Raw genomic sequence first — 24878 nt, 5'->3', positions numbered from 1 at the left:
AGTAAATCAGTATTACTCATGAATTTGTGCTAGAAAGAGGAAACTAAAGAATAATGCTGGAATACAAACTATACCAATGAGAACACATCGATGAAGATTGATTGAATGCATTATTGATAACAAATTTTTTGCTTGCAGTCCGCACTTGTCAGTGTGTTTTCACATTTTTCTGGAATTTACATTTCAACTAGAATATGGTTATATAAAGAACAAGCACTGACCCTGATAGAAAATGTGTTGATGTTGAACATTTTAAAATCTGTATAATACTTGACACATACACAATACACGACAGCGTGTGATCATCTGCACTTGTCTATAAAAACGCTAACCGCTGCCGAGTGATGGCGCTACTCCATAACATCCATTAATATCAACATTCGCAATTATTTGGAACGTCACAACATACAAACAGACCAGGCCCCCGTTGCTAGAAACCTTGCGTTTAAAGGGAAGGTAAACCCAAAGAGCAATGTGGATTGAGTGAAAGCAGCAACATTAGTAGAACACATCAGTGAAAGTTTGAGAAAAATCGGACAATCGATGCAAAAGTTATGAATTTTTAAAGTTTTGGTGTTGGAACCGCTGGATGAGGAGACTACTAGAGGAAATGACGTATGAGTGGACAACAATACAAAGAAAATATAAAGGATATTCAACAAAAATTCACTTTTCTAGATTTATGAAAGAGCAGTGGACCAACCGCTTTCAGAAAGCAGGGGGAATAATTGCTACCCTTAACATATGTCAATATCAAGTTGATGGAATTTGTAATTTTCATGAAAAATGGATTTTTGTAGTATTTTCTTTATATTTTCTTAATATTGTAGTCCACTCATACGTCATAACCTCTAGTAGTCTCCTCATCCAGCGGTTCCAACACCAAAACTTTAAGAATTCATAACTTTTGCATCGATTGTCCGATTTTCTTCAAACTTTCACTGATGTGTTCTACTAATGTTGCTGCTTTCACTCAATCCACATTGTTCTTGGGGTTTATCTTCCCTTTAAACGCAACTTGCAACTGATTGTCACTGACCATTCTGATTGGCTCAGGGTCTGCCCTATTAAGAAGACATGCATGCAACAATGATTTTGATTGGCCAGTGACAATCAGTTGCAAGTTGCGTTTAAACGCAAAGTTTCTTGCAACGGGGCCCAGGATAGGCAAAGACATGAGTGTTGTTTATTTTTTTTTTTTCGTAGACTATGATTAAAGCAACGGACATGATGGAAACTCGGACCCAACTTTTGCTCAATGAATGGAAACAAATTGTACACAACATATATTACAATATTTTAAAATCAAAACTTAAATCCTATTTATTTTTATACTCTGAAGAAATTTTGCACAAAACTAAGTTGCAGTAAGATGATGATGATGATAACAAAGAACATTCATATTTCACAGCTAATCATACTCTACTGTGCATTACAAAATAATCCAGTTATGATACACAACCACTTATTAATGAATACTAGTATTCATTCATCACTACACACATTTGAAATGTTTTTCACAATATACAAAAGCTGGACGAGCATTGGAAGGATTGTGTATTGGTTACGAGTAAGTAGCGTATATAGGTCCTTAGTCTCAATGGTTTTTCACCCCTCCCTGCCATCTCAATTTCAATTTCAATTTATTTCCACAAACCATTCACACGTAAAACAAACCCTTTTTTTGGGGGGGGGGACGTATATTGTTTTGTATAATTACAAAAAATTTGAACCAGGCGATTTTTATATAGGAATGTTGTGCGGGACCTTGAAAAAGCGCAGCTTGTTAAACAAGCCCTGACCTGCAGCATCTTTCCAGAAAAGTAAAAGTAAGTTAATAGTAAAATAATTATCTCGCTCCCTGATTTTCGGCCCCTTTCTTGCGCTGATCGTTCTCGTGATCGCGATCGCTCTCTCATTGCTCGATCATACTACCCATAATTCTCAGCTATTTCCGGGCGTACTAGGCAAGCTGTCGGTGAGCAAAATGCGGTCACGCTGCATGTAAATTTGGTAAGAAACTGGCAATTTGCGCGTCGTGTCTTGTGATTATTTTAAAATTCAAGTCTTCATTCCAATTTGAATGAATGTAGCGTAATGGTGATGAAATTGCTTCATGTAGTTCTACTGATACATGAATAAAAACGTTTTGCTTTTTGTTGGGAATGTTTCAATCTTGCTTGCTCTGCGCACTTTGTACACAACGCAGTATGAGCTTTCATGGTGCGTTTCGCGGTATCCTGCCCTACTTACACAGCCATCGCGGGTACACTCAGTCGGCTGATCGTACACATCGCAGAACCGTGTCCGTACGTCCATGTTGCATGCGCATGTACTATGCACTGTGCACGGAACGAACGGGGACGGTTAAAGGGACTGTAGAAACGTTTCTACAGTAGACCTAACATGTTACTGGTTCTTCTTCTGATTAAGTCTGCCTCCTTCAATAGACTGAAGATTCTTGCAGACTGGTTGAGGTGGGGATTCATGTTTTGAACACAGAGACTCCAACCCAAAGCACCTTCTGATCTGGAGATTCTCCCACCTGAAACCCCAAGCAAACGGGAGGCTCCAAGTTGATGTGTGCGAAGTTCCTAGGGTTCTGCATGCTCCCTGGTGCTATCTGACTAAGGCTTTTCAACATACAATAGCAATAAGTAAGAAATTCTTTCCAACGGGAGACACAGAGCCAGGGCGGGAGAAATTAAATCTTAAGCGGGAGAATGGGAGATTTTGCAAAAATGGGTTTTCGGCGGGGGATCTCCTGTCGAAAACGGGAGAGTTGGAGTCTCTGTGAACATTCCTACATGTAAGTGAGATAATGAAAAGCCTCTTATGAAATATGAAAGAGCATGTAATTTTAAGAAGGATTCAACATTTATTTGATGAAAATTGGTTTTCATTGCTTTTTGTAAAGCTCCGATGAGCTCTCATCTTGTTTTTTAGCTGCACATAGAAATTTTTGTAGAGGGTTTTTACCTGCACACTGTACACCCAGCACTTGACAAGCACAAGGTACAATAATACGCCAGAGGCGGACTGTACCAGACTGGAAGAAGAAGAAGAAGAAGAAAATTGGTTTTCAAATGGCTGAGATATCCAAAAAAGTGCTAATGGAAAGGCGACATGCCACAACTTTATTAGGATCTCTTTGTTTCACTTTGTTTTTGGATATCTCGGCTAGTTCAAAACCAATTTCCATCGAATAAACTTTTGATACCCCTTGGCTTAGAGTTAGACCTGCATGCTCTTTGACAGATTTTATGATTAGGAACCTAGTGGTTTCTGAACATGCTGAATATCTCACAAAATGTTAAAAGCTTAATCCTCACCTCGACCAGAACTGTACACACCCTTTAAATTTGTCTTTGCAGAAACGTGCTTTATTTTGAATGAAAAGTGAAGCCGAAGGTGCGGTCATCGAGACGAAACCTACCGTATGTGGACATTGCATGCATTGTCATGTACATGTAGGCCAAAGGCAAAGCGAGGAACTAAATTCTGTAGGTTTGTAGATTATAGTTTATAGTAGACCACCCCATGTTGCCCAAGTTGTGTGTCACTGTCAGGAATCAATGTCTTGACTGTCGGTGTCACTGGAGAATTAGAAAAAAAAAAAATGGAACTTCAGGAACATTGACATTCCAGTGACACGGCACTGACCATAACTCGGGTGGTCATGGGGGGGGGGGGGGTCCTGGTCATACTACTTACTAGCAAACATTTCTTCTTCTGGTTCAGTCTGCCTCCTTCATGTTCATGCTTAAGGTAAACTTGAAGATTCTTATAATTTAATCTTACAAACTTTGGATATGAGATGTGTGAGTGTGTGTGTGAAACGCAGTGGTTGAGGTGCGTTTTGCAGAGTAAATACAGCTGTACATGGTGCATAATCCAGGGACTTAGAAAACCCTCTATCCACTGCCTTCTGTCAGTCGATGGCAGAAGGCTTCCAGGGATGGTGCGGTTACAGTGCCGAGTGGGAGGATGTTCTGATCATGCTCATGAGCAGCCAGGCTGCGTGCTGCGGCCATGTCCATGAGGCAACCCACAGTTCACTTCTCATCATTTCATCTTGGCTTACATAGTCCAGAGTAAAATACCCAATACACAACTAAGAACTTGTAAAATGTATGTGGCAGGGTGCCTACTTTACTTACTTACTTACTTGGGTTTACTTGGGTGTAAATAACTGTAAAGACGTAAAGCATCTGCTTATGTGCCCCTCGTCACTGTTTGTCTCTGATATGGGTTGTACTTTAGTGGGTGGCTTTCCCAATGTCTCTCTAGTACCAACTTGAATTGGTTTACGCTGGTGGCTGAGACTGCTGCCTCTGGTAGAGCAGTCCAGTTATTTATGCTTCTTACAGCAAAGGCATTTTGTCTCAGCCGCACTCTAATTCTTGGTTTCTTCAGTCTCAAGCTGTGGCCTCTGGTGTTGCTGCATTCAACCATGTCAAAGAATTGTATTTCATTGTACATTGTACTTCTGGCAGGGGCACTTTCATTCATCAATTAAACAACTAGTGATTATCATGTGTGCTTAGTCCCACTTTAGAACACAAACAGGAGTTACCCAAAAGTGTTACGGGAAGTGGTGGGCCTTTTCATCCATAATTGAAATGGCCCTTGGCCTTGCTGCAAATACTGTAGGCACCTTGTACACACCCTGCCGCAAACAAGGTATTTTACTCTAGTCTAGACAGCTAAATTGTAAATTGTCGCAAGTTCACACAGTTTTGTTATACATACACATGTCCACTCATAAGAAGAAGAAAAATTCTGTGTGTGCTTTTTGACAAAAATTGAATTTTAATCAGTGGATTTGCAGCAACCAACGCCCACTGGAGCACTAGGCGGCAGGGTTTGCTCAATGCAGGGCTGCTGCACATATCGGCCTGATCGGACTCCAAATTTTTAATGCTTTTTTCTGCGACTCTCACTCCTCCCTGTCCTTTCTTTGGAGAGGTGTGAAAATGTTTTTTTTTTTGTTTTGTTTTGTTTTGTTTTTTTTTTGAAGGGGGAGTGAAACATGAATTTTCAGACATCTTTTATTTATTTATTTTTTTTAAGTCTTCTGCATTGTACATCCTGCATAGTGCAGCTGAATGTTTGTTTCAGTAGTTTTGTTGTGTGTCAGTCAAAAGGTGCCCACAGCCTATGATGATCAATCTCTACATAGTGTTTGTCAAAGCAAGTGCTGACACTATACATTGTAGATGAATTCCTCGTTTCTGAGGCTGGCTTGGGACAGTAGACTTACACACAGGTCTTTTTGTGTTTTATAATGGTTGCGATTAGCAAGATTACTTTTATTTTATCTTGAAATGCCTGTACCTCAATTTTTAGCATTAGCTGTGGCCTGGGGCCGTTTAAAATGGTGTCATGCCACCAAATTTATTTCGTGGTGGCCCAACCGGGCAACTAAGGTTCAAAATGGAATATTTCATTTGCTATTATTTTGGGCCACTACAACGTACAGATGTACCTTCTTTAGCCCATCAAAATTTCAGATTTAAAGGGGAAGGCTAGTAACTGATCAGTGGGAATCAGTGGAAATGCTGGGAGATGATTGTTCCAATCCTTATGGGATTCATTCAAGACTTCATTGTATATCTATTGTTGTGTGAAAATGATTTGCTTCAGAATGGTCTCATATTCAAGTAATGTGCAGTTTAATGCTTCCAGGTTAGCGTCCCTGGTCAGTGACGGAGCATTAATCTGCACATTACTTGAATATGAGACCGTTCTGAAGCAAATCATTTTCACACAACAATAGATATACAATGAACTCTTGAATGAATTCCATAAAGATTGGAACAATCATCTCCCAGCATTTCCACTGATTCCCACTGATCAGTTACTAGCCTTCCCCTTTAAAGCTTTTAGTGGCATGAAAGGGCCACCAGACAAAATGAGTTGATATGATACATTTACTGTGTGTAGCTTTTGTAGCAAAGTGGATTGAGAGAATGTGTATCTGTGTTCTCCTATAGCATGTTTGAAAGTTGCACACAGTTTAACAGTTATCTACTGTATGAGACATCATTTAGATACAGAAAGTTCCTGCAATCAGTCAATTTAGAGCTATGTATTGAAGAAAAGAAAAAAAAAATAGTGCACTTGACTGTAATATTAGGAAATAGTCTGATCTTGTGCGAATCACAGTTGTTTTTTCATGATTGTCACAAACAGAATTCTCAAAAAGCTTCTTTTCGTTTTGTTTTCTATGTTTGATGTGTAGACAGTATCTGTGCTGTCCCTGACTCCTTTCTCAGCCGAGTTTTCATATGGTGAGTGCTGAAATCTGCTACTCCTACTTGACATGATGGAGGGAGGACACAGCCAAGGTCGGCAACATCAGGGAAACTTCTTCCACCAGCCCCGCTTGCCTTACTACCAGATCAAGCCAAATTATTACAAGCCGCACCACAGACAACACGGACACAGGTGGGATATCCTATTTAAACACATTCTTTTATAAATCTCAATGCAAAACAAAATAACATTTGAAAACCAAGCATTTGCTTGCACAGCTCCCAAACTGGAATGACTTACCATTAGAAGTCAGGAAATACCCAACTGTAGCAGCCTAGTGTTGAAGACTTGAGATCCAGCTTTCATTTAACTATGCATTATTGTCCAGCATATCAGAAGCTTTTGCAGCACAGAAGAATATAAGTACGTAGGTTTTGCTCTTCATAAATTGATATTATTATGTATGTAACGTATATGTAACAGTTACATATTTGTGTGTGCAGTTTGTTTAATTGAACAGTAGCATTCTTCTGTTCATTTTCTGTATACTTATACACACCCCCTTCATAGATACCAGGGCTGCCAACTCTCACTCATTGAGAGTGAGACTCACTCATTTTGGTCCTTTCTCACTCTAAAACGTTATTTCATTTGCATGCATTTCTATTGATCTCACTCATTTTGACTCATAAATTATAGCATTGGCCTATGGGAGTCTCACTCTCAAGTAGTTTCCAATGTTGGCAGCCCTGAGATACCATTATTTATAAGCAAAATAGTGTGTTTCTAATTTAGACCAGACTATTGGTAGGTATTTGCAGAGTAAGGAAGCACTACACTGTATGTCCTTCTCCTATTGTTTTGATCAACTAATCAAGTGCGGTAAGTTTGAAAGTTAATTTTGAGTACTGTAGTGACTCTCTGTCTCTGTCTATGAGAAATTTGATTTGATTTTGAATTTTGTCTTTGTTCTGTAGTTATTGTGTACAAATTTCATTATAGAATGAAGTCATTGACAAAAGTCTCCTTTTTGGATTTTGCTGAAAATATGACCGATTTTTGTGCTTTTGATGGACTATAGTGTGTTCCCAGGCAAGAGAAAGCCAGCTAAGGCATGTTCATGTTTTCATTTTGTGAGATGGCTTCTGTGGCTTCTTCAGAGACTTCCGTACCTATTTCACCTGAGAACCAAGACAGAGTGGTCTGTTGAGTCATCACTATCTCACGCGAATATATCCATGTTAGAGTCTCTTTGATTATACAGTATAGTTAGGTCTTGAGAGATTTTTGGGTGTCCTGTTAACTTTACAACTAGTAAACAAGTGTCATATCCAATATCTAACTACCTGTAATCTTGGAGTCATGAAACAAAAATGCAATATAACTTATGTACACAAATGAGATGATGACAAGAATAAAGCCATTTATGACCTCACCGGGAATTTCAGGGTATCTACCATTTTTATGCCTCCGCCATGAAGTGTCGCCGGAGGCATTATTTGTTGTATACATTAAACGTATTACGTATTGATAAGGCGTGTTGATACCATTCAGTGTACATGTACAATGTATATTCACTATTTCAAGTCTGAAGAATAGTAATTGGAGGCTTTTTTTTTTTTGTATCTTAGTTTATGAGAGATCAAGTTGAGGGCTCTATAGTGTTTGACATCCATTCGTAAGTACTTTTCCTATTGTCACATATTTATCATGTTTTGTGTGTCTTGAATGACATTTTTATTTCTTCTAAGGGATCATGGCCCTACGAATGCAACAACATTTGACACAAAGCGTCTCAAGAACAACCTTTTGAGGCGTACGGTTGACTACAATGCATCTATCATTCGATACTTGCAGGTATGTATTCATGCTCCAAGCTCCTGCAGTTTTAGCTCATCACATCAGATCATGATTTTTCTTGCACAACTGAACTAAAATTTTGTGGACTTAAAGACAAGTTGATTTGTATATTATTAGTATTTATTATACTCCCTCAGACAAGCAGTACTACAAAATATTTTCTCTTCAGTAAGGACATGTTATTATAGTACGGTTCACTATTATTGCGCTGATTTCTAGCATTGCTGCAATATATTTGTAACATCAGTTTTAGTGGAAAAAAAACAACAACGAACATGAAAGATGTATACTTGAGTTTCAAACTCCACAATGATGTCGTCAAGCTGTAGCTGTGCTCTTTATAAAGTGAAATATTGCAATGTATGCTTATGAGTATGTGTGCTCTTCATGTGCAACTCAAGATATGCATTTTATGCAAAATTCAGGAATAGCCATTGCATTTCCCGAGATTTTGTTTTTGTTTTTGTGCAGATATGTCTCACCATGTATCTTATACTGGGGTAAAGCACTCAAGAAAGCAAAATCAAGCAAGAAAGTTATTTACAAATTGATGAAGGAATTATGATATCAGTCAGCATTTTTAGCTTGTGATTAGTATTCCATGAGAAATTTTGTTGATGGAATCACCTTGTACAATTTAATTTGAAAATTGGATGCAGTTTCACCACATCAATTTGGTACATGTAGGTGGAAAGTGGTACTTTATACTAATACATTGTGAATGTTTGCATTTGTGTTTATTCATCATGTGTTGTCTATTCTTAATGCTTTCGTCAAACAATCTCTGGTTGGAATTTTTGACATGTCAAGACGAGAGTATGGCAGAGGGATTACCGGGATACACGCTGGATCCAGCCGGATTTCGCTTACGTGGGAGATGTGAGTGTGTCTTCTGTAATGTCAGTTTGTCTGTAGAGCAGGAAATGAGGAAAAATTAATGGCTTCAAAGGCAAAAAGAAGGCTGGACTCTTTCTCTTTCTCCACTTTGATAAAGCCATCACCGACAGAAAGCTATGACATAACCTATGTGTAGTTGCATCTAGAATATCTGATCAATTATAAAGACCTTTGCTGCCCCCATGGAATGCACACAAACAGACAATAAATGGCTATGGAGACTTTCTTTTATGCAGAGCCTTTCAATTGACCCAATCAGCTGACAAGCGTACAATTTCTATGTATTATCTTAGTTTATCATTTCCCAGGTACACTGGTTAGTATATTGGTTAGGCTGTTAGTGGAAAATATTATTTTTATAGGCTAGCATGACAGAAAGATTTAGCTTCTTGTTTAAAGGCATGTATATAAAAGCTTAAAATGACAAAATTCAATTTTTTAATGGCTTTTTTTCTTTAAAAACTGTAAACCTCATAAAAGAAATGTGTATGATTTCAGTAGTTCTGTTACTAACTTACATACATGTATCTTCAACAGCTTAATCTCCCCCATGCCTTATTGGACAACCCCATCAACGCTGTGACTACCAGATTTGTGAGAACCTCAACCAATAAAGTCAGGTGCCCCATCTTCTGTGTTGTGGTAAGTCTCCTATTTGATTGATTTGAACTGCCCACTTTTAAAGCTAAAATGTACAGTCAACCTTGCCAAAGTCAAATCTATTTGGACTGAAGAAATAGCTTCGACTCAGAGAAAAATTGTGCTTATTAAAATCAATAAAATGTAAAGAGAAGAGGACTTGAAAAGACCTTCGACTTAGGCAATTATTCCACATACGCGAGATCGACTTAAGCAAGGTTGACTGTATGTGAAACTTTTTCTGTTCCTCTTGGTTTTTGTCACCATTATGAAATGCATGAAAGTGCTACAATATTTTGGTATGCGATTGATATTCATGCTTTCATGTTTGTACTGATCAAAAGCAATTTATTCGAAGAATGCGGTTTTCATCATAACTTTCTGTTTAGTGTTGTGAGGAATGTCATGTGTTGGGATATCGTAAGGTAATTGTATACAGTGTACATCTCTTCATATTATTTGAAGCAGGGCTCAGAGAGACAAGTACAGAGATGTTTCTATGAATAAAGGGCATACCTTGATGATAGCATAATGTACAAGTGAATATGATGTACCTGTATTTATTCATAAATTTTAATTTTACTACTGCAGTGGACCCCAGAAGGACGAAGATTGGTGACTGGTGCCTCGAGTGGAGAATTCACCCTATGGAACGGACTTACCTTCAACTTTGAGACAATCCTTCAGGTGCGTAACTAAAGATCTTGGGTATTGACACTATGATCGCATTCATCATTGCCCCTTGCTTCCTACCTATGTGATGACGGAAATCTTTGTGAAATCATCATGAGATTTTGTATTATCAGTTTGCCACCGTTCATTTGGTTAAGTGAGCCATGATATCATGGTTTAATTTATTTGTTTTTAATTTCATTGCATTTTATTTATGTTAGTCATTGACATAACCATGCACCTGTGTTCCGGTGCATTCTAATTACACACATTTTGCGAGAGCCAAAATTCGTGAAATCAAACGCACGCAAAAGTTCTTGTCTTTGCTATATGCATTGAATGTTAGAGGCAACTCACGAAAATTTCATGCCGCAAAAAAGGCCATCGGCTCTAACTCACAAAAACTTCATGTCGCGAAAATATCGTGTTTTATAGTACGTGGTGGGTTAGTGGTTAAAAATTGTGCAATGTATTTGGATAATTGTATGTACAGCTGTAAGCACCATGCATGTGATGACCACATGACTCAGTGAATCTGACTTGGATCATGACACTCTAAGTAAACGTTCTGATGCACGGTGTGAATACAGCTGTACGATCTCGATCAATTGAGGTCTTGAAAGTCATGTTGTCTCTGATCAAACAGGTACATTTGTAGTTGAAGCCTTAAAAAAATAGCAGCAGAGCTCACTAGTCTGTGATTATCTGCTCGTGTATACTTCTCACAAATGTGAGCTACAATTATTGTATCCTCACTATAGAACAGTCAGTGTTCTTGTTCTTTGATTATATGCATACTGTGCTCAGTGTTTGTATCATGTATGACTTCAGGAAATGTGCTCAGTTTGTGCGACACACACTGGGAAAAACAACAACAAGCAAATCTACCCGTTTGACTCCTGTGTTTTTCTACATCCCTTATCAAATGTGACAATCAAAGCAGACAAAGCTACAGTGTACATGCCAAACTGATTTCCATATTCAGTAAACAATCACCACGTCTATGGCGTCACTCATGTTTTTTTTTTCTTCTTCTACATCATGCCTTTTGAAATTTGTGCTACGTACATCAATGTGTACACCTTCAGCATGGAAGTGCGTTCATCTCATAAGTTTTCAGTTGCACAAACCTGAGACAAAAGGTCTTGTGATGCTATGATAGCAGACAGACTGCTCCTGTTAACTGTAGGGAGCTACAGAGTAATTTACTGTGACTTGCATCAATGCTTATACAGTGGAACCTCATAGCAAGGTCTCATATACAGTAGTAAGTTAGCTGATATAACGAGGTGATTGTGCAGGTTCTATTCCTTTTTATATTCTTCTGTATAAAGATTCGTGATATGAGATGGAAATTTCTGTGTTCCTACATGTAAGCTGCTTGTTATAATGACATTCCCTGAATAAAGAACTGTTCGTGTATTTTAAGTTTACACTACAGCGCACAAGTCATATTTTAGCAACTGCTGGTTTGTTCACATTGGACTTTGATCAGTAAAATGGGCTGCATGGAGGACTCTTAGTGACACATTAATTTGAGAATTCAGTAACTTGATTGAGAAAGTCATAAATTGCCTGAATGTTTGTATTTTTTTCTTTATGCTTTTCAACATGTGTCAGAGTAAGCACCAATGTTCTGTCCCAAGTGATAGGTACAGGTTGGTAGGAAGCCCTTTGTGTTGTGACATACAGTACATGTACACCTGTTGCTTTGATATGGAAATGATAACTTCTAGTATTTACTGCCTTTCTTTTGGAGGAAAAAGTTACAGGAGGCTTTCTGAAAACTTGTATATATCTGTGTATGTCCTGACAGGAGAATCATTTCTGCCCACTTTTTTGCATGTAACACACTAATACATTATCTCCATGTTTGCTCTTTGAAATCTCTTTCATTTTGAATTGCAAATGTTGGCAGCCCCAAAGATAAAGATATACACTGTAGTCCTTTCGCTTCTCATAGATGTGATGTCACGGTGATGACATCGCTGGTGATGATGATGAAAATGATGATGATGATGATAGTGATGATGATGTCAATGATAATGATAATGATGATGATGATAATAACCATTATAATGGGGATTATAATGACAGTGTCAATGACAGTGATTAAAGTGATGATGATGATGATGATGATGATGATGATGATGATGACAATGATCTCGATGTTGATGCCGATATCCTGATGTCTTTGTTCCAGGCCCACGAGTATGCAGTGAGAACGATGACGTGGAGTCATAATGACATGTGGCTGTTGACGGGGGACGACCTGGGCTACGTCAAGTACTGGCAGTCCAACATGAACAATGTCCAGATGTACCAGGCACACAAGAACCAAGCCGTCCGATGCGCAAGGTACAACACAACCTGCAGTCTGTTGGATCTCTTGCACTCCATGGGCGAGAAACTTATCTGTAGCTATGTGACGAGAGAGAAGTATACAGAAATCTGTCATTTTGCCAGTGTAGAGTACATTGTTTGTTTATCGATTGTTTTCACTATCTGTCTAGTTGCTTGGATGATAGAACTGTGTCAAGCCTACTACTGGTGCACCATTTTCCATTGTGACATAATCTTTATAGTAATATTGTATACAGCAAATTGCAAGGAAGGAATCTGTGGAACTTGGCGTAAAGCTGTGGATGCGTGTTTGGAAAATTTTGCCTGTAGATGTCTAACACGTTATATCTGTTGTATCCTGACTTCAGCTATGATTACATTCATATCTGCTGTAAGAAATAGACCTTTGCTTGTGAAAACTGTGAATAAAAATGGTTGACGGTGTGAGAGGTGAGAGTTATCTATCATCTAATCTACGTCTAGATTTTCCAGTTGTTCAGTCATAGATTATTTGACGTATGAAAAAATGCATGCATGAAATGAAATTCAATAAAAGGTTGCCATGAAAGAAAAAAATGAAGAAACTAATAAAATCTGGAAATCAGCAAATTGTGAACAATAAAAGAATAGAAAGAATAATTTTGGGAATTCAATAAAGTTTCAAACAAAAGGAAAGACTGTCAGGATATTTTGACTAGATATCTGTAGTTTGGTGCATATGAGAAAGAAACGAGAGTCAAATTAAATGCAGCAAAGAGAGAAAAAAGGAGAGAGAAAGAGAGTTGGAGAAGAAGTTTGAATGATCTTTAACAAAACTGAGACTTTAAATACATGAATGCTAGACATCAAACCTTCAAATGGAATTGCTATACAACCGTTAAAATAATGAAGAGGAATAAAGATCGGATACTACGATCCAAACATGAATGTGTCAAAACTATATCAGCATTCAACCTTGACATACAAATTTAATAATAAACTAGTAAATAACTCATAAAGGTACATTTACATTTGTAAGTCTGAACAGAAGACATTTTAATTACTTTAGCTCATTATACTACAATCCTACATTATTTCATCTGAAGTAGATGAACAAGATTGAAGGGAAATGTGTATTTATCCAATGTATGCGAGAATCACGCTCAATCAAGCCATTGGTAAAAATTATCTCATGTTGCCAATGGAATTTGGAAACTTGTTTTAGGCACAATAGAGATTGAGATGTAGTGATTTTGGAGTTGAGTTCATGGTGAAACTAGAGAATTCTTTTTAATGTTACATACATTCGTGTGTTGTAGGTTGTGTGATCAAGCAAACATTAGGATCACTGTAAAACAATCTGATATATAATTTGTAAGCCCCCAAATAGATAAAAGAAATGTAGATGTGTACAATTGTTAAAATGAACCCCCAGGAAAACAATGTAAACAGCAACAATAACAAATGAGACATTAAAGTTAGATTATGATACATGCTCCTAAAATTTGTGTTTATAGGTGAAAGTACCAATGCCCAGACTTCTTTTTTTTTTTTTTCTCAGTTCTCATTGACTCTCTGTTTGTTCTTTTTCTTTGTGCCTCAAACTTTTCTTTTCGGATGCCTTTAAAGTCACATAACACAACAAACATAATTTCTAATGTAAAAATATGAAAAAAAAAACCCTGCAAAGATTTATGAAGAATTTGACCATCCACTATATTTTTGTAAATGGGTGTTTACCAGATGTTGGATTTGTTGAAAAGAACAAGTGCCCACAAAGGAATGCCATGCCTTCACGTGCAGAAGCACACACTCACAAAAACTCACACATACTGTACAGTGTACGCACAAACATATGCATTCATAATATACATGGATGCAGTACCGTACTAACTACACATATTCATACTGACATTTCTTCTAAACATATCTTTTCTCTTTTGCCCCTCTGCTCATGTTGTATCACCACATCATGATCCTTACTATTATAATTTATTATTTTTTATTATTTTTTAAATCAACATTAATAAGCTAATTGTGCAGAACAGACATGGCTATATTCTGTGAATATCCAATCTTTTTATTTTCCTGTTAACTCTTTATGTGCCACGATGTAAGCCCCCTGTGTGCTACATTATTCTGAGACAGCAGTGTAAGCATGCTTTGGAAAAACATTCTGTTTTTCAAATCAATATTAATAGATATAAACTTACCATTTTGTAACTTATGAATTTATAACTTTTATAGATTTTTGTTACCCTCGACATGAACAAAAATTGTAGAGAAAATGCAAAGGTTTGCTTTGATGTAAATTGTATGACAAATCTATGATTGCTTTTCTCTCAAATGACCAGTAGCTACATTATTGTAGAGGCATGACTTTTTAACTCAAACAGTGACAGATACTGAGAATTTACTTGCAGATCCAGAGGGAACTTGACTTGATAGTCACTCACCAACATGTGCTACATGTGACAGGAATGGAATCATGAAAAACGATTTCATTGCTCTTTGGAATTTGGCGATTTATCGATCGGTTTGGGTGGGTTTGTGCGTTTGAGCAGAATATGCGAACTTTGCACGCCGTCGACTGAGTCAGACGTGTGAATGTGGCACATAAAGAGTTGAGTTAACAAGGCTTTTTTGACTTTTTTGAATCCACTAAAAATGAAGTGTACCCTTTAGTAGTGCTTCTTTTTTTTTTCTTCTTTTTACTGACTTGTTCCTCAGTTTTTTTATCGTATAGGCAGTAGACCTTGTTTTTTAAGAGATTGTGGTGATTAGCAGACAGGTACCAATTGTATCACTGTTTCATTATTACCTCCGCCAAGGGAGGAGGTTATGCTTTCGTTACAGTTGGTTTGCTTGTTCGTTTGTTTGTTTGTCTGTGTGCAAAATAACTCAAAAAGTAGTGAATGGATTTGGATGAAACTTGCAGGAAAGGTTTAGAATGATACAAGTAACAGATGATTAAATTTTGGTGGTGATCTGAGAATTTTGAGGGAATTTATGAAGGATTTTTGGTATTTTGGCAGGTAGGGTCAATAAACTTGGGAGTTCAGGCTGCGCGTATTTGATGTTTGCTTTTTGCGCTCTAAAGTGCGTGCTCTAGTTTCTGCTAGGGCAAGGCGTGCCGTGCAGCTGAGGGTTTATAACGTAACAAAGGCTTCTATATTGGGAAATCAAGCGACTTTCAGCGCACAATGCTGTAAATACGTATGGGTGGAAATCACTGATATCTCTATGGAAGAACAAGATCAGTGGTGGAAATGAGTTGCATGCTTGGCGGAGGTCTGCGCTCTCAGAGTGCTTCTCTAGTTCATTATGCCATGGGGTCTTTAACATGTCTCAACATGCATTTCCCGTAGACACCTGCCTGAGTATATTCAGGACTCATCTTAAACAGGTTAGAGCCACTGTTTAACCATTGGGAGTAGTGATTTAAAAAATGTTTAAGAGTTATCACATTTGATGCATATGTGTAGGTTAGTTGTATCACAAAATATCCTACCATGTAAAAATTAGGTGATAAAGCCTAAGATATATGGAGATAACACTATTTTCTCAATAAACCATAACTGTAGACGGTTTATTGTAGAAATATTTTCAATAAAACTATTCACATTTTATATATTCAACGATACCTAACACTGATTATACTGATTAACATTTTTACATTGGTTGTTTCTGTTTATAACTCACATCTTAGAACTGTTTTGAAGCACTAAAGCTGGGTTTTTGTTTCATCAGCAAATGGTGAATAGTGCCTTTAAGGTTCCTGAAGAGTCTTCTCAAACTATGCGGCTCATTCTTTTTTCCACACAATAAGACTTCAACCGATTTTGAAATGGATTTCTGGGCAATGCTGCAAATAAATTATTTTGTTTAATTTTTTTTTTTTTTAAAGGGTTATATTCTTACTCTTACATGTAGATGACTAAATTCTTCAAATTCTTTGTCTATCTGATGGAGTACTGCTCCTAAGATTCACATCTCTTTTATTTTTTCTTCACAGTTTGACAATCATACAAACACAAGTGTGCACAATTTTACAAGAAGAAACTGTAATTCTCAAGTTGCCTGCTTATCCTCTTTCTATGGTAGCTTTTGTGGGTTAATTCAACTCTCTCTCCCACCTTGTATGTGATTATATTTTTTTTTGAGTATTTCTGCTGTAAAAGTGGATATTTTTGTTTGAGTAATTTTTCGCACTTGACTGGATAAGAGTTTTGCACGTTTTTAATTCCACGAAATCAAGACATGAACTACTGGAAGATATTGCAAGCAAAAATATTTGCATGCTTTTATTATTGCGCTAGTTTTTGGTTTGCGTGGAGTGTGCAAAAATTTCAACACCGCAAAAATTTCCACTTTTACTGTTTATGACAGAATTGTGTGAGTATTAGCATTAAGTCACTAGCAGAGCTTGAGAGTGAATGCAGGGTAATTTGTTTAGATGCAAATTTCCTTTGACGTGCAGAAGGCATTACTTTCTCATTTTCTGGACCTCATGTAAAGAAGCCCCATTGAAAAATGCATGTCCCCTATTTGAGAGATCTATGAGGAAGCTAAAAGTTTACGTGAAGCAGAACATGACTGTTGTTGGGGACGGAACACAAAATTCTGTTCAACTGTCTTTATCCATGATTTTTGTTTCATGAACAGTGGTAAGCTGGCACTTGCAAAGATCATTCATCTTTTGTGCATTCATATTCTCACTGTTTTACAATCAGGAATAATTTTATTCAAAATTAGTTTTTGGACATCATGTGAAATTCCTACAGGCAATAAATATGTTAAACTGTAGAGAAACTTTCCCCTTTACAGACCAGCCTGGTGCAAACCAAACGTGATGGATGCTTCGGAGAGAAATGAACTTTGACCTGTCATGTAAATTTCACTGATGGGTGTTTTTCTCATCATCTTTAATGCAACATTTTCAGAGGAAATTTGCATATGACATTCACCATGGGAGACGACTTGGAATGAGACATAGTGTGCAAAGAATGTAAGATTTGAATCGTAAGGGGAGGAGAGAGAGGGAAAGAGAGAGAGAGAGAGAGAGAGAGAGGGATTAACGGGTACTTCATGTCATTGTAAATTGTGAGAGGTACAGTTGTAGTCGGTTCGGAACTGACACGACCCGACCTTGCGCTTTGAGGTGCAGTGTAGCATGTTGTTGCTTCTGCACTGTTTCAGCAGGGGTTCATACAACAATATTTACTAATCTTTGGCCAGTGGATGGCTAGAGAATCTTTGGCCAGTGGATGGCTAGAGAATCTTTGGCCATTGCATGGCTATCATGGTTTGCTTATAAACAGAAGGGGGGGGGGGGGACATGACAGAACATTTGTATGTTACTATTTTTACCCTTTGTACAAAATTAATCACTTTTTTTTTCCATTTTTCGATCAATATTACTTGTCCCCTTTTCACCTCAAGCTTCTTGGAGGACAAGACATATATACACAGCATGAAATTTGTTAATTTTATCTGCAGTCCTTTCACATACAGACACAGACACAGAGGATAAGGTATATGAACACTCACCCACCTCAATTCATGCACACACATGCACGTAAAGAGCAGAGACAAATGAATCGTAACAATCGAGTGAAAATAGACGGTTACTGACTCGGGAGAGAAACATTTCCAGCTTACCTGCCTAAATACTTTCCACTTACACTTCAACGTTTGCAGTCCCAACGTCATAGTGGATTTTGCAGAGAAAAACAAACGAAACGATAAATGCCGATAGATGACCCTATGTGCCCTTCACTCTACTCCCTCCTACCAGTTTTGCGCCGTTTGATTCCAAGTTCTGCTCCTGCTCTGACGACGGAACCGTTCGGATTTGGGATTTCCTGCGTTGCCATGAAGAGAGGATTTTGAGAGGTGCGTACTGCATGACATTCTTTTTCATGTTTCAATTTTCCTCCCTTCAGCTAGTCATGTGTTCCACAACTTCAGCTTCCTTCCTAGATAAGTCAGATTCCCTCTGAGCAATCTTCCTCTGTGAGCTCATGCAGAATTCAGCGATTTAAAGTTTCCTTCTGTGGTGAGGAAATGGGGAGTTCAGCACTGCGATATTATTTCCTATACAGTGGACTCCCATTATAACGAAGTCTCTGGGACTGGCGATTTTCGTTCGTTATATCGAAATCTCGATATATCCAAACAAACAATAAAAATACATAGAGTGGATAATCTTGCGGCCTGAATTTTTACTTTGTTGTACTGGTAACCGGAATTCCGTTAAACTGTGTTTGTTGTAACTGGAGTGCACTGTATTAGCCTTCTAGAATTGAATCTTCCCCCTCGCCGGTCAGAGTTGACATCTTAATGCGGCAGGAAAGCAAAGGTTGGTCGGTTTCGGAAGCGTTCTGTTTGTACTATAGTCATATTAGCATGCTACAATGAAAATGCAGTATCCTATGGAAAAAACCTGATACAGTGCTCTCGCGCTATAACGAACACGGTTGTAACGAAATAAAAATTTAGGCCGCAAAATTACCCGCTCTTTCTCCATATATGTTTATTTGTTCAGTTATAACAAAATTTTGATATAACGAAAGAAAATTGCCGGTTCCGGGGACTTCGTTATAACAGGAGTCCACTGTACACTTTTCTATGATATGATAGCTATACAGATGTGCATTTGACACACAGGCGAGTAGCATTATAATGAATTCCTTGTGACCAGCGGTTTGATTTCGTTATATCGAAATTTTGTTATTAAGTGAACATATAAGTATGTGAAGGTATGTAGGAAATAATTTTGGCACCTGAATTTTCATTTTGTTGTAATTGGAATTTTGTGGTAACCTTTTCTGTTATGTTTATGGGAGTGTACTGTACTTTGAGAAATAATATATTGACACCAAAATCCATAGGTCATTTACTCTGAAGTGCAGTTCTGCTTCATGATCAAAATGATTTAGTTGAATAACATAGAATTAGACAAAGAGAAGTTTACTGGTATAATGGAGTTATGAGTTTTCATGTGTTTCCAGGAAATGGTGATAGTGCCATTATGTGCAAATAGTAAAGCTCTAGTGTCAGTCCTGGATCCAGGCGGGGGCACACCGAGCGTGCGTCCCCCTTTATTTTTTTGTTAAAACAAAAGAAATAAAAAGGAAATAATTGGGGGTGGGGTGCGTACACCCCCCCTTTAATTTTGTAAATTCACAGAATTCCTGGATCCGCTCCCGAGTATTGACAATATGGCCACATCAGTCTTCCCTTGACCTATATGCAAATCCTCAATAATGTTCCTGTTTGTTGAATGGCAATAACAAGAAAATCAGAAAAACTGTTTTGCATGACAGTTACATCCTAGCAGTGGTCACTTTTTATAGTGGGAAAGGATTATAGTTGCTAGTTTTTCCCCTAGTAACATCCTTGTGAACAAGTCAGTGGCAGAGTTGTGAAATGTAGATAGCCTCACCTCGGCCTCCTTTGCACTTATATTCTAATCCAATGTCAGTACTTGGTAAGAACTATGTGAGACTTTGAAATTCCATCTTTCATACAATTTGTACTTTCAGTGAACTTTGATGAAGATTCCACCACTCTAACTAATTTGACTACCTTTATGAAGGTCAACTTCAACAGGAAGAGAAAAAATATTCCCAACAAAATGATGGGAAAATGACAAAAAATCGGACATGTTAAAGAAATAGGGAAGATATGACATTTTGCAATTTCATTTTTTTTTTTAACATTTCTTGAAGAGTACTTATGAATATTCAAATCAGCAAGTTGACAATGTCATTCTAGCACAATTTCTTATTCATTTCATATAGAGAAATTAGGAAATCTCATATTTCAGCGATATAATTGTAAAACTTGCCTTAAAACCACATATTGGTATGGGAACATGCTTTTACTTGTATTAGCTAAAAATAACAATTTCTCAGAATTTCATATATAACATACATGAAAAATTGTGAGGGTATGACATCATGAACTCACTCGTGAATATTCATAAGGACTGGTCAAGAAATGTTTTTCCGAAAAAAATTGAAATTTAAAAATGTCATGTCTTCCTTATTTCTCATCCGATTTCTGTTGTATTTTGTATCGTTCGGTGGGGAATAGTTTTCTCTTTCTTTTGAAGTCTATTAGTTTTTGGGGTGGATTTCCTCTTTAAGCAGTTGGACTTTACACATTTAGTGAATCAAGAAAGTAATCTAATGTGAGTTCATGCAGAAAATGCATGAAGAATTGTTCACAACTTGTCGTAAATTTGGTTGTTGCCATCTAGTGATTTTATTTTTAAAAAATAGATAAAATGAAGATTAAAGGTTGTACGGTTGGAGAATAATGTCTCCTTATGTCATGTATGAAATCTTACAGTGATGCACCTCAGAATTTTGTAAAAAGAATTACAAACTATGTACCACCATGTTACCCCATGTCACTCAGGAATACGCTGCTCTATAGTGCCAAGAATAACTGGTGGATTTTTTTTACGGGGATCAAATAAATTTACTGAAATCAGTGGCGGATCCAGACGGGGGTGCACTTGGGCGCACCGGGCGCACGCCCCCTCTTTATTTTTATTTTTTTAAACAAAAGAAATAAGAATAAAGAAAGGGGAGGGGTGCGTGCGCCCCCTTTAATTTTGCAAAGGTGCCTCCCCTTTACGGAATTCCTAGATCTTCCCCATGAAATCTATAGTATTGTTTCCTGCTCCATCCTAAAGAAGTTTCCACTTTTATTATTCTGAGGAAAGGTCTGAATTACCTACCTCTACAATATGCCAGCTTTCAAAAGGAATCTAGTTTTCAGGGTTGCAAAAGGCATACACAAACTTTGAAGGATCATGTCTTTTCGTGAGCAGAGTTATTTCAGGAACCTCCCTTATATTTAGTTTGTTTCATTTTTCAAGTGTGAAAGCCACTCCATATTCAAGTTTAGCTACTGTTATTAATTTCATTATTATTATTGTTATTATTATTATTATTATTATTATTATTATTATTATTATTATTATTATTATTATTATTGCTATTATTGTTACTATCATTATACTTGGCATTTCCAGAGAACATTACAATAATCACAAAAACTGAAAGGAATAAACTAAACTCAAAACAAACAAAAGGGTTAGGTTTCTATTGAATTTGACAGATGATAAACAAATGATGGAATTTAAAAGTTTATGTGTTTCCATGAAGTGATGATAACAGTATGACAACAGAAATGCAAATTAGTTGAGATGAGGATGTCATAATTTATCAATGACCCTTACACAAATATTCACTAGATTTCTTCGTATTTCTCAACAGGAAATAGAAATTGGGGGAGGGTATCCTCCCAGTCTAATTGTAGAACTGTAACAACTTGGTAATAATGACAGTTAAAAGAGGAAGGGAAGTAGCAGAATTATTCATGATATAATTTTTGTTTTTTTTTTGTACTCTCCTCTCTTGTACCAAATCAGTGTAAATCTCTCTTTTTTTTTCCTTTTTTTTTTTTTTTTTTTGGTTAAAACGGTCCACTACTCTATGTTTCTTGACTTCTATTTTACATAATAATGTGTCAATGTAAACACGGAGAAGGCGTTCTCTGTAAGACCAGAATCTGGAAGTGGCTAGGGACAGGGTATATGCTGCCAATAATTTAACTACACTTGTATGTAAATTTTTTTGAAGCTTTCTGACATGACGTCATGTCTGTGATATAATTTACAAGTGGCACACGAGATTTAAAAAAAAATAATAATAATATTGCATTGTCAAAGGTTACAAGTATTCCTGATTCTGTAGAAGGCTCCTTGAAAGAAATATATTCTTCAAGTCCTAAAAAAGGAATCTTAAAACCTTACTGATTTGGAATCTTTTGCACTGGAATGCATGTAAGACATTATTTCCCTGAAAGCCCTTTGGATCTTACCTGAGTTTGATTTGTGAATGTTAGCAGCCCTGTGCTGCCCACACTTGTCAATACCATCATGCAAAGTTAGGTCAGTTTCTATACATAGCTACGGAGAAATTCTACTAGTGAAGTTGACACAGGTGTGCATGTGTGAAGAAAATTTTACCACCAATCGCTACTTTGTATTTAGCATATCACTCTGTGGTCAATGGCAGTCCACCCATACAGACCAAGAGGTGGACGTTGTACATTTTGTACGTTGAGGAATTACCAAATGGAGGATTTTCATGCACATATTTGGAAGGAGGTTGCTTGTGTTTAGTAGAATTGCATCACACCTGCTGTAAGATGCTACCTTTTGTTATTACTATGCTATCAGGGTTAGAGTGACCTGACCGACACCCCTGCTTTGAATAGACTTTCTGATGTCATGTGAGGACATGCTGAATATCTGATCATTAGAACTTTGTAAATGGTGAGATTTTATCCCGAATTCACCTTTTTCTAGCTTTGATGTAATTCCTATTTGCATTGCCTTCAATATGTAGCAGTTTGTTGCACTATTCCCTTGGTAAAAATATCCTAGAATACACAGTAATTACAGTTCAGGTAGTAGTAGTACTGTGAGGGTGTTTAGCAAACATCCGGTCAGTATGTCCAGTGATCTCTGTCCACAGGTCACGGTGCTGATGTGCGATGCGTGGAGTGGCACCCCCACAAGGGCATCGTCGTGTCCGGCAGCAAGGACTCCCAGCAACCGGTCAAGCTATGGGACCCTCGGTCCGGCGAGGCCCTGGCCACCCTGCACGCTCACAAGTCCACCGTCATGTCTGCCAAGTGGAATATGAATGGCAACTGGCTGCTGACCGCGTCTCGTGATCACCTGTGCAAGCTGTTTGATATCCGTATGATGAAAGAGATGAATACCTTTAGGGGTCACAAGAAGGAAGCTACTGGTAAGACCAAAGAGATTTTTCCTCTCCACCACTAGAGGAGGGCAAAATATATAATGATGTCAGTGATTTCATAGGGACTGCCATTACTCACCTAGTAATGGTGGACTTTGCGTACTGAATACAATGCGTATTTGAACTTTTACGCGAGTACGCACTTCTAGATTTGGCTGCTCCTTGGTTCGCTCGTTTGCTAGCATGTTAGCGTGAGGGGTGAGCCTACCGCCTTGTCGTCTTCCAGTGCTCCCTGTGTGCTCTTCACAAAACAATAGTACAGGGCATATGCATACTCCGCACTCTAGTACTTACTGGGGAAAAGCTCTGTGGGTAAGACTGACTACAAGGACAAGGTGGCAGTGACCACTTGAAGGTCACTGTCAGTTGCCCACTCCTTAAAGGTTTAAACAAAATCTTGCAAGAAAGTTTGGAAGAATAACGGATTTAGAGAAAATATTGAAAAAAAATATGATCCTACAATAAAAGTTAGTAGACCAACTTTTGGTTTAGTGTTTATGATATAAAGCATTGTGTGTACAGAAAAGATTGAGAAATTTTTACTCTGTTTTGCAAGAAGCTCTAGCATAAATAAAGCTATGGGGAATCGCAGATACACATGGTGTTCTCTATGAGTTTTTATGATGTACCCGGTAGTCATGCTTTGTCAAGGCTACTTAACAATACCCTTGGATTCCCTTTGGAAATGGCTCCCACTGTCCTTGTATGGGTAGATGCTTTTGGTAATACAAACCACATAGGTTTAAATGTTTAACTGTGCTTTCAGTCAATTCAAATTAAAGGGACATTCCAGACGATTTTCATAATTTCACATCATGTAGTACATAAATCGACAACTCCATGTATAGATTTGTGGAATTTATTGTGGTTCTTGAGCAGAGAAACAATACTTTGAAAACCTTAAACAAATTACACTGAACAAGGATGATGACATAGGAGGTTCACATATTTCAGAAATGTAGCAGTGTAATTCCATTACAATACCGCTTGCTTGCGAGTTCACCTGTGTATAATCTATGCATGCCTTCTTCTTTTGTTCTGCTTCCTTGAGCCCCAACTTATGCAGTCTTATGGTGACTCTGCCATGTCATCATCCTTGTTCATTGCAATTTGTTCTAAATTTTGAAAATATTCTTATTTTTCATCCCAATCATCACAAATTCTGAAACTCTGTCCTCTGTATAACTAATTTATAATTGTTCAAATGTAAAAATCTGAAAATTATCCGGAGGTCTCCTTTAATCATATAGAGACATTTCTTTTGAGCTCAACTTACAGTGAAGCTTTTATTCAGTTACACAATCAACTGTGATGATGCAAATATTCTGAACAAATTCTAGGTGAGGGTATTATTCAATAATTTTTCTCCCCTTTCTGTCT

General features: G+C 37.5%; 1 protein-coding gene across 1 annotated transcript in view; it reads left to right on the top strand.

Moving 5' to 3' along the window:
• The first annotated feature begins 1961 nt into the window (after positions 1-1961).
• LOC140238745 (uncharacterized) overlaps positions 1962-24878 on the top strand; it is a 28271-nt gene continuing 5354 nt past the window's right edge. The window contains exons 1-9 of the mRNA XM_072318641.1: positions 1962-2013; positions 6245-6450; positions 8010-8115; positions 8929-8997; positions 9553-9657; positions 10246-10341; positions 12530-12684; positions 18446-18543; positions 23208-23486. Coding sequence (XP_072174742.1) covers positions 6326-6450; positions 8010-8115; positions 8929-8997; positions 9553-9657; positions 10246-10341; positions 12530-12684; positions 18446-18543; positions 23208-23486 — 1033 coding nt within the window. The 5' untranslated portion in view covers positions 1962-2013; positions 6245-6325. The remainder of the gene's footprint in view (positions 2014-6244; positions 6451-8009; positions 8116-8928; positions 8998-9552; positions 9658-10245; positions 10342-12529; positions 12685-18445; positions 18544-23207; positions 23487-24878) is intronic.

This window comes from Diadema setosum, chromosome 15 (assembly GCF_964275005.1).
Source record: "Diadema setosum chromosome 15, eeDiaSeto1, whole genome shotgun sequence".
NCBI classification, from domain to species: domain Eukaryota; kingdom Metazoa; phylum Echinodermata; class Echinoidea; order Diadematoida; family Diadematidae; genus Diadema; species Diadema setosum.
Note: the sequence above shows the minus strand (reverse complement) of the source record. Positions and strands in the feature narration are given on the sequence as shown.